A 19,982-nucleotide genomic window follows, 5' to 3' on the forward strand; every position below is an offset into this window, starting at 1 on the left:
GCAGAGGTTCTTGGCCCGCTGAGGGTTAAGTGGGCTCAGAATGTGCTGAGGTTCTGAGTTTTGCAGATAGAGGCCAGGTTCTTGAACCTGGGGCCCAAGTAGAGGAGTGTGTCCTGGTTGAAAGGGGTGTCAGGGAAGGAGATTGCGTCTAGTTGGTTGTTGGTTTCTAGGTCCCCTTCTTCAGCATAAGGGTGGGGGGCGTAGTCTCCTAGCTCTTCTCCTGGAACCTGCATCAAGTGGATCTTCTGAAGACGGTTGGATGGAGGGATGTTCATGGATGAAGAGTGGTGTTAATACAGTTAATTAACAATCAAACCGTTGACTAAAGAGCAAATCAGTATGAAAGTTACAATCATTTTGGTTTTTTGCAACTCTCGAATACAGATATGATTGTTTGAGTTGTCAACTGATTGAGTAAAAGCTGTTGTGATTTCTTGATGTAATTCTCTTGTCTCCCTGAGGAGTATCTTTTTATGTACCTCAAACAGTTTATTGACCCCTGTTGGAAGAGAAACATATACCAAACAACACACATACAAACACACACACACAAACCCCTACACCATCCGTAAAATGAAAGAAAACATTTATTCAAAATCTTAATTCCTGTCCAGAGCCAGTGGTGCAAGTGTTTGTGAGTGCACTCTGAAAAACATTATAGTACTGTGCCACAAACAATTGAATTGACAGGTTATTAGATTTCTATAGCTTACCTGTTGCAGACGTGTTCCACATTCAAACGAGGAATGTTGTGAATTGCTTTTGAAGTCGTGCTGAGATATTACTTTCCAAGATACTGGGAAAACCTAGGAAAATATATTCACATCTTTTCAATCAACAGTTTTCTATTTGTTAAGAAAATGTATTATTTTTGATTGAATATTGGAGGTTTCCTAACTGATGACGTTTGGTTTTGATGATAAGTAACTTTGGTGTCCACTTTGTTGTCCACTTGTGTGATAGTAGTAGGCACCTAGGATCAAAGACAGCATATTGTATGATGGGGGAAAAGCATATGACCAGAGAATAACATGGAATTGTAGTGAATGTGATGTCTGTGGTTACCATGCAATCAGTTCCTGGAGCCTCAATGTTAAATTTGATGAGATGTTCTGCAGAGTCTTCATTTATCGGGATCGGCATTCGTTTGTTCTTACAGGTCATCTGGAAGGACAACAGTAGAATACCTACAAGAGATTTGTATACATGTTGATTAGATACAAGTTGTCCTCTGTGGTAACTGGGTCTGTGAAATTTGTATTTGGTGGAACTTGACACTAGGTGGCAATGTAGGCCAGTTTGTATATTCCCCTGAACAAGACTTGAAGGATAGTGTGTGATCTACCTAGTAATAGCAGAATGGCAGCCATGAAAATCACTACAGCGCTCACTCCAATGTTGGCTCCACTGGACCTTTGCATACTGCATTGATACGTGCCAACGCATGCACACACAGTGATTGTCAGGTTGTGGCGCACACCCTGATCCTGCTGGTCAAACACCTCTAGCACCAACTGATGGTGACCTGCATACACTGTGTTCTCTTTCACCAGGGTCACTGTGTAGCCTGTAGTAAGAAAAATAGAAAACCACATTAGTTTTGCTACTTGGTAACCCAGAAGAAATTGAGAGATGTAGGTACAATTGTATGTATGTAAAGGGTCAAAAAGCCCATATGTAATGAAGTATGAGGAATGAGAGGCCAGACGTTTATCAGGAAGAAATCCTCACCATGGTTGGGGTTAATACTCCACTTGCCCTTGACATCATCCCCCAGGAGCTGAAATCTGAAGGGTCCACTGTAGGGATCTTTATCCAGGTCGTAGGCTGTGATGTTGACCTTTGAGGGTTCATCTGACAGACACATGCCCATAGTGGTCATCTCCAACTGTGGAAGGTTGTCGTTCCGGTCCTTTAGGTGGATGTTGAGCGTTCCGGTTCCAGTCATGGGCGGCTTGCCTGGCATTCAGAGAAACTGTCATCTGCCACATAATAATGGCTCTCTGGATGATCTTAAGATACAGTGGTTTTTAATGGATATTAGTTTATTTGACAATACTAGAGCAGTACTTTATGGTTCTTACCATCATCAACGGCAAACACTGTCACTTGATAGACATCATTCTTCACGTAAGGAGATTCTCGATCTAAGATTTTAGTAGTGGTTATTTTACCAGTCTTTGCGTCTACTGCCACCCATTGGGCCGGGTCATTTCCTTTCATGTACCTGCAACACATGATTTAGGACTGTTAGCTTGATGTTTGGCTGTGAGTTGTTTCCATCCTTACATCTACCTGTATTATATTTTTTTAAATGTTGTTCATGTCATTTAAATCCATCTACATCACTTGTCAGGTGCCATCCCCTACACTGCGATGGTGGCCATAAGTCAGGTAGCTTTCCTTAAAAGCTGCCACAGCTATAATGCTGACCCTATTCTATACCTATACAGTTACCACAGCAACAAAAAGACAGGCCTTCATTACACCAATCAAAAAAAGGATTGTGGTTCTTGCAGAGGTGAAATTAATTATGATGATACATTTCTAATATACTTAGAAGCAGGACAGGCGCGGATGATACAAACAAAGGTTTTCACATGAACAGACATACTCAAAACAGCAACATAAGAACATAACAGGAAACAGGGATGTACAGGAAACAATGACCGACGGGAGGAAATTATATAGGGACATAATTAGGGATAATCGAGATACGATGGATCCAATCAAAGAACATAGAAACAGAGAAACTAGAACATAAATACACTGAACATACAAATGCCACAGCTGGCACGGCACAGGCCATGCACATTTGTTACAATACCGTAAAACAGTATTATAGTAAGACAATTCATAAGAGCTTTATTCACTGCATACTAAACAATGCAAGTGCATGTCAAGTGTATTTCAAGACAGACTTACAAAAAGTTGTTGGCATAGCTCCGGTCCAAGTCTTTGGCTGTTAATGTCTCCAGGTACCAGCCCACTGCCACGTTCTCATCCACTGACACATTTTTAACAGCTGGGGTGAAGATTGGCGGGTCGTTGACGTCCTCCACCCTAATGGTCACGTGGCGGAACAGTGGTAGATGCCGTATCGAAGTTTCCACATCCCACAAGCCTTTGGGAGGACGTCTATTGACCTTACAGGAGAAGTATGGTTCCTCATTCTCTACACTAACTGACACGTTTCTCACAGAGCCCTCCTCATAGTCCAGAGGCTAGCAGGAGAAAAAAACAAACATGGAAAATTTGTTAACGTTTACATCCGATAGCAATGGAGGGATATGATTATTGCACCACTATTAGTTGGTTACTACAATTCAAGTAATTGAAAACGAAATGCTTTTAATTAGTTGATTGCAAGATAACCAACAACAGCCAAAATATAAATAATACAACAAAGTTTATTGTAGAAATTGTTGAGTAGTCACAGACCTTTTCAACCAGCAACACTCCTTCATTGGTTTTCAGGTCTGTGATGATTCTGAAGTTCTTATCCTTGTCTCCATGGATTGTGTACACAGCTTTCCATGCTTTAGTACCCTTGGTATCTTGGTCTGAAACCTGAAGCCGAAGTACTTCCACACCACTGTCTCTCTCCTTGATGCTTCCTACACCCTAAATAGCATCATATGCCAGGATGGTGGACCATTGTCAGTGAGGTATAGTAACATGGAGATGACATTTTTACAAATACTTCCACCGCCTATTATGTCACAATGAGGATGATATAATTCTGTTTCCCACCGTTTGTCCAGTGAAGGTAGGCGGATGGTTGTTTCCGTCCTCTATATTGATGATGACTGTGCAGGTGCTGGAAAGCTGAACCATCTCTCCACGGTCTTTAGCCTCCACCAGGATGGTGTATTTATCTGATTTCTGAAATGGAGGATTGAAATGGTCATTGACACTACAGTTAAAACTGTATAAGAGAGACTGGACAATAACGGAACTATAAATAGAGGCTATTCTAACCTGATGGTCCAAACACCCTTTGAATGTAATTCTTCCTATTGTATCTTGTTGGTCAAGGAAAAACTCCAGGTCCTCTGTGGGTTTTGGGTTGATGGACACAATCTTCAGGTCAAAGGTGCTGTTCTTAGTGTTTATTTTATCTTTATCTTTTGCAATTACAGCTGTCAGAAATTCTCCTGATATGAGAGGAAACAGTTTCCCAAATACATCAAACATAGATTAAGTACAACCATATTGTTCAATCCAAATGTTCATTCAAAATTTGTACTCTGTCGCTAATGTCTGCAGTTCGGGTTGCTATTAACAATATGTCAACATTTCACCTAATCGCAAAGTATGTTTTTCATGTACGTGATAATTAAAAGTATGACAAACATAGTGTAGTACCTTTTGAGTCATTCTCTCCCCGGTTGATAGTGTATGTGCTTGGATGGAAAACAGGTGCGTTGTCATTGATGTCTAGAATCTCCACCTCCACTCCAAGCCGTGTATTCGGTTCCAGTTCCTCATCGGATACATATTTTGCCTCAAATATCAGCTGTCGTCATGTGTAAGAAGGAAGATAAGAATCAATGAATCAACCAACCATTAATATATAATAAATTAAACACAGTTTACAAATTAAACAATTAAACAAAGTTAACAACTATAAAATACTTAGATCCCTCCCCTTCTTACCACAAGTTTCTCGTTAGACTCGTAGTCCAGCTCTCCTTTAAGATAAATCTCTGGGCTTCTTTCTGTCATGAACAATTTACCCTTTGGTTCCTGATCAACACCTGGACCGGTTAGACTGAAGCGCGTCGGAATGCTGCTATTTCCTTCAATCTAACACAAAAAATCCAATAAATTACATATGAGACTTCCTGTCTTCGTGCAAGAATGTGCATGCATATCTGTCCATCCACATGCCAGTCCTACCATGACAAAATAGAGAGTGGTTTAGACTTACTTGATAAATGACACGAGGATAAGGTCCTTGCCACCCCTCTTCAATATTTATAACATCTATAATCCATGATCTCTTCTGCCGATGGAGTAACTCTTCACATGACACACTGACAATCCCCAGACACTAGAGAAGCAATCAGACCGGAATTGAGACCTTAGTAAGAAAAAAGGTATTCCATATGGTTTTCTACCTTTACATCAATGGCAATTTTCCAATACTAGCCTCTGAAAAGTAAGACTTAATTGAAGCTCAGCCATTTGTTGTCTGTCTCACCGGTGAGACAAGCAAGACATCACATTATTTTACCAATAGTTCTACTAGCAACAGCATTTTTTACTGGGTCCACCTATACACTGTTAATGTATTGCACTGCCAGAATTCTGTCTGGAACTTGACCAGTGGGATAATGTTCAGACTAAGACACCAAGGGTACTAAAGCATGTAACGCTTTGGAGACAAGGATCAGAACTTCAGAATCACCACTGACCTGAAAACCAATGAAGGAGTGTTGTTGGTTGAAAATGTCTGTTAATTTAGATGTATCATGGGTTTCATCCTCCTTCACCTCAGTCTGCTTGCGCTGCCCGGCGCTCACAGACCTAGTGTTGCATGGACTCAACATGTATCCATTGGGTGGAGCAATGGATACATGTCACTCAAACTAGGCCTACAGTTCAGCTGTCATCATTAGGTCATCAATTCAGGCGTGATTGCAAACTACCTATCATGGTGTCTGGGTCATTTCTGAAAATCTTTATGTTTGGATTTGAGGACCATGTCGGCATCTCTGCTTAGACTGCTGCCCCCGCGACACGGCCCCGGATAAGCAGAAGAAGATGGATGGATGGATGGACCATGTCGTGGTCGGGGAGGAAAATGACAGCAGTATGGAATACTAAAATGTATGTAAATGTACAAATGCAATAGCCAAAATGTTAAAGGTTTTGAGTCTTTGTTTTCTTTTTAACATCCCTATACACAGTTAGGTCTGGAAATAATTAGACACTGACATGTTTTATTTTGTCTGTTTACCAAAGAATATTAAAGTTAAAGTTAAGGGTTAATGAAAAAGGGCTTAAAGTGCAGTCTTTCAGCTTTAATTTGAGGGTATCACATCCAAATTGGAGGATTTACAGCTCTTTAATATGTAGCCTCCTCTTTTTCAAGGAACCAAAAGTAATTGGACAATTTACTCAAAAGCTGTTTCATGGAGAGGTGTGAGCTATTCCTTTGTTTCTTCTTCATCAATTAAGCAGGTAAAAGGTCTGGAGTTGATTGCAGGTGTGGCATTTGCATTTTGAAGCTGTTGCTGTGATTGCACAACATGCAGTCAAAGGAGCTCTCAGTGCAAGTGAAACACGCCATCCTTAGGCTGCAAGAGAGATTGCAGGATCATTACGAGCGGCCAAATCAACAGTTTGGTACATTCTGAGAAAAAAACGAACACACTGGTGAGCTCTGCAAAACAAAAAGGCCTGGACGTCCATGGAAGACAACAGTGGTGGATGATAGTAGGATCCTTTCTATGGTAAAGAAAAACCCCTTCCCAACATCCAGCCATGTGAAGAACACTCTACAGGAGGTAGGTATATCATTATCCAAGTCTACCATAAAGCAAAGACTTCACAAGAGCACATATAGAGGGTTCACCACAAGGTGTAAATCATTCATAAGACGTTTGCCAAAAAACATCTAAAAAAGACAGCCCAGTTCTGGAACAGCATTCTTTGGATTGATGAAACAAATATCAACCTGTGCCAGAATGATGGGAAGAAATATTAATGGGAAAGGCCTGGAACTGCTCATGATCTGAAGCATACCACATCATCTGTAATACACGGTGGAGGCAGTGTGATGACATGGCCATGCTTGAGTTCCAATGGCACTGGGTCACTAGTGTTTATTGGTTGATGAAGACAGAAGCAGCCGGAAGAATTCTGAAGTGTATAGGGATATATTGTCTGCTAAGATACAACCAAATTCAGTGAAGTTGTTTGAACGGCGCCTCACTTTACAGATGGACAACAAGGAAAACATACTGCGAAAGCAACCCAGGAGTTTTTAAGGCAATGTAGTGGAATATTCTGCAATGGCTGAGTCAATCAACTGTTATCAACCCGATCAAGCATGCATTTCACTTGCTGAACATAAAATTTAAGGCAGAATGACCCACAAACAAACAACTGAAGGCAGCTGCAGAATGGTCTGGCAAAGGACAATAAAGGAGGAAACCCAGTGTTTGGTGATGCATTCTAGACTTTAAGCAGTCATTGCCTGCAAAGGATTCTCAACAAAGAACCCATCCCAGCTACAATCAGTTTTTCAAATTAATTCAGAATTTTCTTTTAAGTTAATTACTTTGGTGACCACCTTTATTGGGCAACTTTTGATTAATCTAATCAATGTTTATTGATTTGACAAAACAGGAGACTCCTGTCGGGCCCACTAAAAACCTGTAATTGGTCAGTTCCTAGTGAATATCGTGGGGGATTTGCATTGAGGTTTTAAAGCCACATTAAATAATCAGAAGAGGACTTGGCAACACGTTGATCAATTATTGTAGGCACATAGTGCTCCCACCAGCAAGCAGATGGTTATCCATCATCATGTTCAGGTAATACTTCACACATGGTTGCTAAAACCCATTCCTCCAAACATTGTTGACAATGTATAGATATAGAATTCCAGTGTGGTCTCCCATATTTTCGAGAGTATATGAGCAATTTCTTTGCTTTCAAACCAGTGCTTCCATTGCCAACTAGTCCCCCCACCCACTTTACTACCCTTCACTGCAAATGAGTGGTGCTCTGATGTTTTAGTGCTTGCATCGGAAACTGTGTAAACTTGGCCAGAGTCCCAACAGTACTGTCTGTCTTGCTAAAAGACAAATCGGTCAGGCAAATATATGAGAAGTTGGTAGCCAATATTAGACGTGGTCAGGCTCGATATACAGTACATTTGCTTTTTAATTATAGCAGGATTAAACTGCAGCACCTTGTACATGATCATATGAATTACATTATAAAGCTAGAGGTTTCCCCCGCTACCAGTGACCTAAGTATTGTTTCCAAAATAACACTCAGCCCTCTAATCACTGTACTCCATAAAAAAATTGCTCACTTAATAGGTTTAGAATCGATAGTCTGCCGGCCTTTAAAGAAGGACCCAAAATGTCATTAATGAAAAAAACTGAATATATTTAATTCAATAAATCATTGAAACAAATAATGGCAAGATCCTCCCTTTATCTAAATACATTGTCAAAGTTTTTGAAAACAGTTAAAACAAATCCAAGAGAAAACATCTCAATAACATTATTCAAGAATAGCATTCAATAATCAATCAATGAGAAGTACAAAATTTTTTTATTTCCAATGTAAAACATCAAAAAAGTAATGTGGTAAGCAAAAAAAATGTAATCAAATATGGTTTTGGTTAGGCTTACCCCGGCAGTGCGTTTAGAGATCCACATAAATCTCACCAGGACAAGGTGATGTTTTTCAACAGATTGGCTTCAATTAACTATCCTACAGATATACAGTCATCAAAATGCCAAGGTGGTTTAAGCCTACACGCAACACAGACCTAATCTGAAGTGGATCCAAAAAAGACATGTTAGAAATAAATGGTGTAATAGACATGGTTATCGAGTTATTCGGCCAGGTTTTATGGGGATTATGATCCAACAGTACTGTCTGTCTTGCTAAAAGACAAATCGGTTAGGCAAATATATGAGAAGTTGGTAGCCAATATTAGACGTGGTCAGGCTCGATATACAGTACATTTGCTTTTTAATTATAGCAGGATTAAACTGCAGCACCTTGTACATGATCATATGAATTACATTATAAAGCTAAAGGTTTCCCCCGCTACCAGTGACCTAAGTATTGTTTCCAAAATAACACTCAGCCCTCTAATCACTGTACTCCATAAAAAAATAGCTCACTTAATAGGTTTAGAATCGATACTCTGCCGGCCTTTAAAGAGGGACCCAAAATGTCATTAATGAAAAAAACTGAATATATTTAATTCAATAAATCATTGAAACAAATAATGGCCAGATCCTCCCTTTATCTAAATACATTGTCAAAGTTTTTGAAAACAGTTAAAACAAATCCAAGAGAAAACATCTCAATAACATTATTCAAGAATAGCATTCAATAATCAATCAATGAGAAGTACAATTTTTTTTTATTTTCAATGTAAAACATCAAAAAAGTAATGTGGTAAGCAAAAAAAATGTAATCAAATATGGTTTTGGTTAGGCTTACCCCGGCAGTGCGTTTAGAGATCCACATAAATCTCACCAGGACAAGGTGATGTTTTTCAACAGATTGGCTTCAATTAACTATCCTACAGATATACAGTCATCAAAATGCCAAGGTGGTTTAAGCCTACACGCAACACAGACCTAATCTGAAGTGGATCCAAAAAAGACATGTTAGAAATAAATGGTGTAATAGACATGGTTATCGAGTTATTCGGCCAGGTTTTATGGGGATTATGATCCAACAGTACTGTCTGTCTTGCTAAAAGACAAATCGGTTAGGCAAATATATGAGAAGTTGGTAGCCAATATTAGACGTGGTCAGGCTCGATATACAGTACATTTGCTTTTTAATTATAGCAGGATTAAACTGCAGCACCTTGTACATGATCATATGAATTACATTATAAAGCTAAAGGTTTCCCCCGCTACCAGTGACCTAAGTATTGTTTCCAAAATAACACTCAGCCCTCTAATCACTGTACTCCATAAAAAAATAGCTCACTTAATAGGTTTAGAATCGATACTCTGCCGGCCTTTAAAGAAGGACCCAAAATGTCATTAATGAAAAAAACTGAATATATTTCATTCAATAAATCATTGAAACAAATAATGGCCAGATCCTCCCTTTATCTAAATACATTGTCAAAGTTTTTGAAAACAGTTAAAACAAATCCAAGAGAAAACATCTCAATAACATTATTCAAGAATAGCATTCAATAATCAATCAATGAGAAGTACAAAAATTTTTTATTTTCAATGTAAAACATCAAAAAAGTAATGTGGTAAGCAAAAAAAATGTAATCAAATATGGTTTTGGTTAGGCTTACCCCGGCAGTGCGTTTAGAGATCCACATAAATCTCACCAGGACAAGGTGATGTTTTTCAACAGATTGGCTTCAATTAACTATCCTACAGATATACAGTCATCAAAATGCCAAGGTGGTTTAAGCCTACACGCAACACAGACCTAATCTGAAGTGGATCCAAAAAAGACATGTTAGAAATAAATGGTGTAATAGACATGGTTATCGAGTTATTCGGCCAGGTTTTATGGGGATTATGATCCAACAGTACTGTCTGTCTTGCTAAAAGACAAATCGGTTAGGCAAATATATGAGAAGTTGGTAGCCAATATTAGACGTGGTCAGGCTCGATATACAGTACATTTGCTTTTTAATTATAGCAGGATTAAACTGCAGCACCTTGTACATGATCATATGAATTACATTATAAAGCTAGAGGTTTCCCCCGCTACCAGTGACCTAAGTATTGTTTCCAAAATAACACTCAGCCCTCTAATCACTGTACTCCATAAAAAAATAGCTCACTTAATAGGTTTAGAATCGATACTCTGCCGGCCTTTAAAGAAGAACCCAAAATGTCATTAATGAAAAAAACTGAATATATTTAATTCAATAAATCATTGAAACAAATAATGGCCAGATCCTCCCTTTATCTAAATACATTGTCAAAGTTTTTGAAAACAGTTAAAACAAATCCAAGAGAAAACATCTCAATAACATTATTCAAGAATAGCATTCAATAATCAATCAATGAGAAGTACAAAAAATTATTATTTTCAATGTAAAACATCAAAAAAGTAATGTGGTAAGCAAACATTTTTTTATCAAATATGGTTTTGGTTAGGCTTACCCCGGCAGTGCGTTTAGAGATCCACATAAATCTCACCAGGACAAGGTGATGTTTTTCAACAGATTGGCTTCAATTAACTATCCTACAGATATACAGTCATCAAAATGCCAAGGTGGTTTAAGCCTACACCCAACACAGACCTAATCTGAAGTGGATCCAAAAAAGACATGTTAGAAATGAATGGTGTAATAGACATGGTTATCGAGTTATTCGGCCAGTTTTTATGGGGATTATGATTCATAGTACTTCAGTCAATACCCCTTTCATGTTAAAGTCAACACTTGTTTTTCAGAGTTGTAGGCTACTCAGTGTAAGCATCCCAATCTAAACTGCTGCCACCATTTTCATCTATTATAGAGGATTTGCGAGCAAGAATTTTGTTTTCTAGCTGCCCTGCATCGAACCTTTGTTAACATTTGTAATTGAAATCCTAGTCTTAATGATCCCAAATGATCTGAACCCAAACTGTATGAATGTGTGACAGCCTCGGTTTATCCGTATTTCTGTAGACCCCTGCCTCCCATCATTCAGTAGATCTTTGCAAAATAAAACACTAAACCTTACCAGTGTCATGAGCAGACAGGTGGTTGTTCCCATATTGTATCCAGGTGTTTGAGAATATGGTACTCCAATGCCAAAAGGTCTCAGATTGTCCCTACCGCTGCTAAGTGCAGAACTAAAGAGATATTACAGCTGAACAGATCTTGCTTTACAGTAGACTATATATGAGAGAGGGAGACGCAGGCTAAAAAGTGTGATGTCATTCACACCTCATCAAGCCCTACTGTGGGTGAATGACTAGGCTTTACATAGAAGGGTGTGTGTGGGTGTGTTCTTTAATTCTTTGTCTTTAATCTTTTCATTTTACACTTTTGTCAACTTTGTGATGCCAAACTTACCAGCAAGACCCCAATCCATGACGAGGCCTGTTTTGCAAACACCCTCCTAATCCTGGGTAATGCTGAGGAAATGTCCTTCACATTTTAAAGACACCCAGGCACTTTTAGAAACACATGACCTGGATTATAAATCTGGTCCCAATGAGTCAGAATGCTGTGGGGAGCCACCAGAAAACCAGCGAAAAAGGTTTTCTTTGGAAGTCTTGGCTGCATGCACAATCATGTAGTAACTACCTATGACTTGTCTGACAAGCAGAGTTCACACACAAATTCCATGACTTTTCCCTGACTTTCACTGACTAAAAGGCTGGATTTCCATGACCTATAATGAATGGAAAAACAAGCAGCCTTTGTGCAGAGCACTGAGCAGACAAAAACCAGCCCACAATATATTAAACACATCAATTTGCAAGCTAACTAGATCACAGACGTTTTCAGTACAAAGGTACGTTTTTACTGGTTAAGCCTACACCGATCAGCCATAACATTATGACCACTGACATGTGTAGTGAATAACATGAATAATCTCGTTATCGTGGCACCAGAGCATCTCCAAAACTGCAGCCCTTGTGGGGTGCTCCCGGTCTGCAGTGGTCAGTACCTATCCAAAGTGGTCCAAGGAAGGAAAAGCGGTAAACCATGGTTCATTGATGCACGAGGGGAGCGAAGGTTTGCCCATGTGGACCGATCCAACAGACGAGCTCCTGTAGCTCACATTGCTGAAAAAGTGAATGCTGGTACTGATAAAAAGGTGTCACAACACAGTGGATCGCAGTTTCTGCTGGGAAACCATGGGTCCTGCCATTCATGTGGATGTTACTTTGACACGTACCACCTACCTGAGCATTGTTGTAGACCACATGTACTTTCATGGCAAAGGTATTCCCTGATGGCATTGGCCTCTTTCAGCAGAATAATGCCACGAAAGCAAAAATGGTTCAGGAATGGTTTGAGGAACACAACGAGTTCAACTTGGCCTCCAAATTCCCCAGATCTCAATCCAATCAAACATATGTGGGATGTGCTGGACAAAATAGTCTGATCCATGAAGGCCCCACCTCAAAACTTACAGGACTGGAAGGATCTGCTGCTAACGTCTTTAGGCCAAATACCGCAGCACACCTTCAGAGGTCTAGTGGAGTCCATGCCTCGACGGGTCAGGGCTGTTTTGGCGGCAAAATGGGGACCTACACAATATTAGGCAGGTGGTCATAATTTTATGGCTGATTGCTGTAGTGCACAGTTATGATCATCATTAAGATGATGCTCCTGTCGGCTTCATCGGGTGGCATGCTTCTTACTGTTTGCGTGGCTGTGAAGTGCTCCCTCTCCCATATTTGATATCGGTAGCAGTTTTACAAACTTTACATTTAACTTTTCTGTCATCTACTTTTAACACCCAGTCTTTTAAGTCATCATTATGTACCCAAAGCTCTTAAAATGTACATTTTCCTGGCATGTTTGCCTTCGTTAGCAGGTACAGGAGGCCACATCTTGACTAAAGTGATTGCCAGTTGACGAGCTGGAAGGGAATAAATGGACGCTGAAACATTAAAGTGGCCTAACCATAACAATATGGGAAATGCGTAAAATAACCTGATAAAGAACAATACTGTATGGAAAATACATTTTGATGAATGGCAACTAGAATTTAAACATGCTACTAAATTCCCTGATATTACATGACTTGGATTAAAAACTACAAAATCCCGACTTTCCATGATATTCCAGAAATTCCATGAAAAGTCGTATTTTGAATGCTGTCGTAATCTTCGTCTTTGTACCTGTATGGGGACCAAGGGAAAGGCCCTGCAAGGAGAGATTAGCTCATTCTACTGCTTTCATGATGAAAATAATGTCTACGGCAAGAAAAGGGCAGCCAAACAAAAAAAGCATGTCATTGGCCTTCACCTCACACACCTTCAAGGAAGTACACACCTTCGAACGTTCCGGCCTTCTACATTTTACTTTCAACCATTGCAGTGGAGATAGTGTCAGTCCTGACACTGCCAGAGACAGTTTTTTAACGTTAACTGATGGAATGTATGAGTTATTATTGGATATTTTAAATGGGAAATGCTGCATAGGGCACCTTTTAAAAAACTCACATTGTATATTTTGGTATAATATAGCAAATTCACAATTATTTTATTTGACACTATGTTCCTAGCACTAATTCACTGTATAATCTTAAAGTGCAGTCAAAATATTCACTCCCTGTCAGATTTGTATTTACATATCTGCATATGTTTTACATTGGATATTGTCAGATCTTTTTCTGGGTTGTAGTACAGTTTAGAGGTTATCTGAGCAAAAAAGTACACCAAAGTTAGGTACTTGCTTGATTTATTTAGTGCACTGGTAATACAAATATAATCTTCAGGTGCTTAACAGTTATTACCCCCATAGTTAATTACACCCAATTAATAGGATTATTGGGGTAAGGTGTTTGAATTCCTTTGTATAAAATCTGGCCTGATTTGTAACAGCCATGCCCAGCATAAATATGACTTCTAAAGGCACATCATGCCATAAGTGTGCAGTGGCAATTGGTTTCTGGATCGGTGACTCCATATTGTTTTAATGTAGGGAGTAATAAAACAATATACGCCTAACAAGCCTACTAAATAGGAAATACCAATATGGGCATCTTGTGATGAAAGAATGCAATCATGTGAATTTTCATGCACTGGTATGCACATTCGCTGTCTATACATTTTTTTAAATAAAAAGCTATTTGTCATTTTATTTTCAAAACAAAGTTGTGGTGGTTAACATAATTAAAATGTTAATTAAAATGTGAAGTAAGAAACAGCGCCACATCTTTGCAAATTAATTTCCATGCTCTAACGCTGTTTTCCTAACTTAATGAAAATGACATTGCAATGTGATTTGAATTTTTATTTTTCCACTGCCCTTTCAGTCATTCTCTGAAGGCGGGAATCTGTCAGGTCCTGGCTGGGTGCTTCTAGGCATCTCTATGCACCTGGGGGGTGCCTCTAGGCATGTGCTGCTGTTTTTAATTGTCCCCAATTAGAGGCAGCTGCCCCGTGTTGCTTCTAATTGGGGACCCTATTTAAGTTGCTCTTGGTTTGCTTTTGGTGTGGATTATTGTTTGTGCCGTCTGCCTCTTTTTCTGGTTGTGCTGCTCTTTTTGTTGTTTTGGTTTGCAAAGAACATTAAAAAGATGTTACCCTCCTCTCGCTCAGCGCATGTGTTATGGAAATTTTGAACTAAGGTGCATTTGAGAAATGTCTGTCTTTCTATTGCCTGGTATGTAAATCTTTACCATGTTCTTCTGCCTAGACCAAGAAGGGTATCACTCCTTTGTTTCTTAGGAACGTGGTCCTTGGGGGGTCCGTTGGCCCCTTTAGGTAAACACAACAATAAACATTATAGCAGGAAGGATAAGGTGGGGGGACAGCCTGCCCTTTGGGTAAAACCTATGTGACACAAGACAGAATGGGCAGCATCTTACCACACCCCTTTTCCCACTATAAGTACTAATGATTGTCATGTATTAAGTTAGATGATTATTTTGTAAGCGTTTGATGCGTCTCTCCATTTGCAAATAAACTACTAATTGTGCCAAGGGAATATTTTCTATGTACTTCCTCCTTTAAGAGTTCTGATCGATGAAATTACCATCACACTTGTCAGACGGAAAATGTAGGCTAACAATCTTAAAGGTTTAGGTAATGGCAACTGCAGGGCTAGTGCAGGAAATGTTGGATTTCACAGATCATATCGAAAGCAATTTGATTTCCTCATCAGATGCTCATGGAAGTCTAAATGCTGCAGTCACACCCCAGTTCTCATTGTTGGCACTGAGGTGGAGAATGTAACCAGCTTCAAATTCCTGGGTTGTAATTTGTACTTGCATTTACCTTAATTTCACATCTATGAATCCCACTTGTAAAACTCCCAAAACGGGACCCTTAAGTGTAGCGCACGTTAATGCACGCATATTGTTAATCCCCACTTAGACAATTGAGTCGTTTTCACGAACTGCATTGTGGGATTGTTGAGATTGCAGATTGTTGACTGCAGATTGCTGTATGCTGCCTGCTGTTACCTACCTGGCTACCTGCCAAACCTTTTTCGAATTTACTCTATATAAACTAATTGGTCAAAATTCTATTTTAAGAGTTTTACCAACGCAATATTTTTATCTGTTGACCTCTTCCCCAATTTTACTACACCGGGACTCTTTTTGGACATAATTAACGGAACTACTCACCCCTGAACACCCAAGGCTAAGTATCATTAAAATGCCTTATCACTGTAAATGTTGTAGCAACAACACGGAGGAGAACTATCGTCTTCAGTTAAAGATAGCAGAGTTAGAGGCTCGGCATCTGTTGCAAATGTCAGGCAAGGATTATGCTAGTGTAGAAATAGAAAAAACTGCGACAGTGCCACCAGGAAGAAACTATAGTTTTTTTTAGCCCCCCGGCACAGCTCCTGCAGCCGGGCAAGAACTTTCTCTTGGTCACTGGGAAGAAATGCCGTCGACCAGTTAAACCTGAATCGTTGCTAAATCCAACTGAGACTTTCAACAGGTTTTCCCCACTAGAGTCGGAGTCAAGGTCCGAGCCGTCTTCGGAGGGGAATGGTCGGCAGGCATGTTCTACCGGTGGCCTTGAAAAACAAAAAACTTCCATTACACGCAGTATCAGACTAAAGTATCAGCCGGCGATCGCACACTGTTTACCGGGGGGCAGAGCCACCGATGTAGCTGCAATCTGGGGTTGGTGCTAGCGAAGTCCAAAACTGGCAAGTATAGAGAGTACAGAGATATTGTTATTCACGTTGGCACCAACGACGTTAGGATGAAACAGTCAGAGGTTACGAAGCAGAACATAGCATCAGCGTGTAAATTAGCTAGAAAGATGTGTCGGCATCGAGTAATTGTCTCTGGCCCCCTCCCAGCTAGGGGTGGTGACGAGCTCTACAGCAGACTTGCGCACCTCAATCGCTAGCTGAAAACGGAGTTCTGCCTGTCACAGGAGGTAGAGTTTGTAGATAACTGGCTTTCTTTTTGGGACTCTCCCAGAAATAGGGCCAGGCCTGATCTGCTGGGGAGCGACGGACTCCATCCTAGCTGGAGTGGTGCTCTTCTTTTATCTAGGAACATTGACAGGAGTCTCACTCCTATAGCCTTAACATGAGATAGGGTGGAGGTCAGGCCGCAGGCTATTAGCCAGCCTGCTAGCATAGTGGAGTCTCTCGATAGCATAGCCAGAGTAGTTAGTACAGCTTTACCTATTGCCACTGTGACTCGTTCCAGGCTGAGAAAAGTTAAACAAGGTAGTGCTAACAAAAACAACCTTATTAAGACAAAGCCTTCCTCCGCCTCGGTCACAAATAAAAATGACTATTTCACCTTGCATCTCAAAATGGGACTCCTAAATGTTAGATCCCTTGCTCCAAAGGCAGTTGCCGTAAATGAATTAATCTCTGACCATAAACTAGATGTTATTGGTTTATGTGAAACATGGCTAAAGCCTAATGAATTCACTGCCCTAATTGAGGCCTCTTCTCCTGGTTATACTAGTGATCATATCCCTCGTGCATCCCGAAAAGGAGGGGGTGTCGCTATTTTATGACAGTAAATATACATTTACTCTCAAACATATCACTGAGTTTAATTATTTTTAATTAATTAAGTTTTACTAATAAAAGTTAACCAGGCCGATAAATAGTTTTACATACCTACTATTTATAGGCCCCCTGGGCCATACACAATGTTCCTCACTGAGTTTCCAGAATCCTTGTCTAACCTTGTAGTCATGGCAGATAGTATTCAAATTGTTGGCAATTTCAATATATGTCTCAGGTCCAACACATTGCCACAATCACACCCTAGATTTAGTCCTGTCACGAGAAATAGATATTGTAGATCTAATAATATCCCCCCAAAATGGATTATCGGATCACTGTGTTATTACATTTACCGTTAAAACAAGAAATCCACTTGCTCCGCAAACCATGAGTTTCAAAAGCCGTACTATAAATTCTCGGACTACAAATAAATAACTTGATATTCTTACAAGTTCGCTCATTAACGACAGAGTAGATGAATCTGTAAACGATCAAATCGAGGATCTAAACTCAACACTGCGAAATACATTTGACACAGTTGCACCAATAAAAACTAAAGAAATACGCAACAAGAAACTTGCTCCCTGGTACACAGACAATACTAGAGCACTTAAATAGTTATGGTCCTCAAAATCTCAGTTGTCCTGAGAATGTCCTGAACCTCCCTGACCAGGTGTCAATGGGGACACTTGATTTTTTGACACCGTATTGCTCAACACATTTACTAAATTTGTAATGAGTTCTAAACCCACAAACTCACAGCTAGACCCGATTCCAACAAAATTACCTAAGGAGCTATGTCCTGTGCTAGGTCAGCCAATGCTGAACATAATAAATTGCTCCCTTTCCTCCGAATGTGTACCAAACTCACTAAAAATAGCGGAAATTAAGCCTCTTCTAGAAAAATCTAATCTGGATCCCGACATATTATACAATTATAGGCCAATATCGAACCTCCCGTTCAAAAATCTTAGAAAAATTTGTTTCCCAACAACTGAATGCCTTCCTAAAGACAAATAACATTTATTAAATACTCCAGTCCGGTTTCAGATCCCATCATAGTACTGAGACTGCACTCGTGAAGGTAACAAATGACCTTCTAATGGCCTAAGGACAAAGGTTCTGCATCCGTCCTGTTGCTTCTTGATCTTAGTGCTGCTTTTGACACTATTGATCACACCCTTCTCTTAGAGAGACTGGAAACCCATATTGGGTTAAGTGGACATGTTCTAGCCTGGTTTAAATCTTATTTATCTGAAAGATATCAGTTTGTTAGTGTGGATGGCATATCCTCTGACAAGTCAAAGGTATGCTTTGGTGTTCCTCAAGGCTCGGTTCTGGGCCCATTATTGTTCTCACTATATATGCTCTCTCTGGGCAATGTAATCCAAAATCACAATGTAAGCTTTCACTGTTACGCTGATGACACACAGTTATATATTTCAATGAAGCATGGAGAAGCCCCTTAGTTAGCTACTTTGGAAGCATGCTTTCAGATATTAGGAAGTGGATGACAGAGAATTGCTTGCTCTTAAACTCAAGGAAAACAGAAATGCTCGTTTTAGGACCCAAGAAACAAATAGCGTTGTTAGCAGATCTCACTGTGAACCTTGATGGCTGCATGGTCGTATCCCAAAAAACTATAAAAAACCTTGGCGTTACCCTTGACCCTGACCTCTCCTTTTGAAGAACATATAAAATATGTCTCAAGAGTTGCTTATTTTCATCTTCGAAACATTGCAAAAATTAGAAACTTTCTTTCAAAAACTGATGCAGAAAAATTAATCCATGCTTTCGTTACTTCTAGACTAGATTACTGCAATGCTCTTCTCTCTGGTTATCCAGACAAATTAATAAATAAACTTCAATTAGTGCTGCTTCAATTAGAACAAAAAAAATGTAACACATTACTCCTGTCCTAGCGTCCTTACACTGGCTGCCTGTTAGGGTTAGGGCTGATTTTAAGGTTTTACTCTTAACCTATAAATCAGAGGTGTCAAACCGGTTCCACAGAGGGCCGAGTGTCTGCAGGTTTTTGCTCTCTTTGCTCTCTTGCTGCTCTCCTTGTACTTGATTGGTTAATTAGGTCACTGATTGGTTAGTTTCTACCCTCACCTGGTTGTGTAGGTATGAACTAGGAACCAATTTATAGGAAAAACCAAAAACCTGCAGACACTCGGCCCTTTGTGGAACCGGTTCGACACATGTGCTATAAATCAATACATGGACTTGCTCCTACATACCTTGCTGAAATTATCCAGCCATACATACCTACACGTAACCTACGATCGCAAGATGCAGGCCTTTTAATTGTACCTAGAATTTCTAAACAAACAGCTGGGGGCAGGGCCTTTCTCAAACAGCTCCACTACTGTGGAATGATCTGCCAATTAAGGTTAGAAATGCAAACTCAGTGCAAACTTTCAAGTGTCTACTAAAAACTCTTCTTTACAGCACGGTTTATAATTAGGTGTAGCCTGGCCGGGGGCGTGAAGGTGACCAGTAGGCTTGATACTGTCCACCCTTGCTGTCTTGCCAGATGGGCTCTTGTCGACACTGCGATGCCCTCCCTCCAATGCCTTTCGGTGGAAAAGTCACTGGCTGGTTGTTGTCTCCCTGTTGC

At 39.9% G+C, this 19,982-nt stretch overlaps 1 protein-coding gene across 1 annotated transcript in view; it reads right to left on the reverse strand.

Annotated features, from left to right (window-relative positions):
* Positions 1–1,245: 1,245 nt before the first annotated feature.
* The window catches only part of LOC105030889 (cadherin-2), a 56,653-nt gene continuing 37,916 nt past the window's right edge, over positions 1,246–19,982 (reverse strand). Inside the window, exons 9-11 of the mRNA XM_034295718.1 lie at positions 2,085–2,227; positions 1,732–1,959; positions 1,246–1,567 (exon numbers count right to left, since the gene is read on the reverse strand). Coding sequence (XP_034151609.1) covers positions 1,278–1,567; positions 1,732–1,959; positions 2,085–2,227 — 661 coding nt within the window. The 3' untranslated portion in view covers positions 1,246–1,277. The remainder of the gene's footprint in view (positions 1,568–1,731; positions 1,960–2,084; positions 2,228–19,982) is intronic.

The sequence above is a fragment of the Esox lucius genome, chromosome 12, assembly GCF_011004845.1.
Source record: "Esox lucius isolate fEsoLuc1 chromosome 12, fEsoLuc1.pri, whole genome shotgun sequence".
NCBI lineage: Eukaryota > Metazoa > Chordata > Actinopteri > Esociformes > Esocidae > Esox > Esox lucius.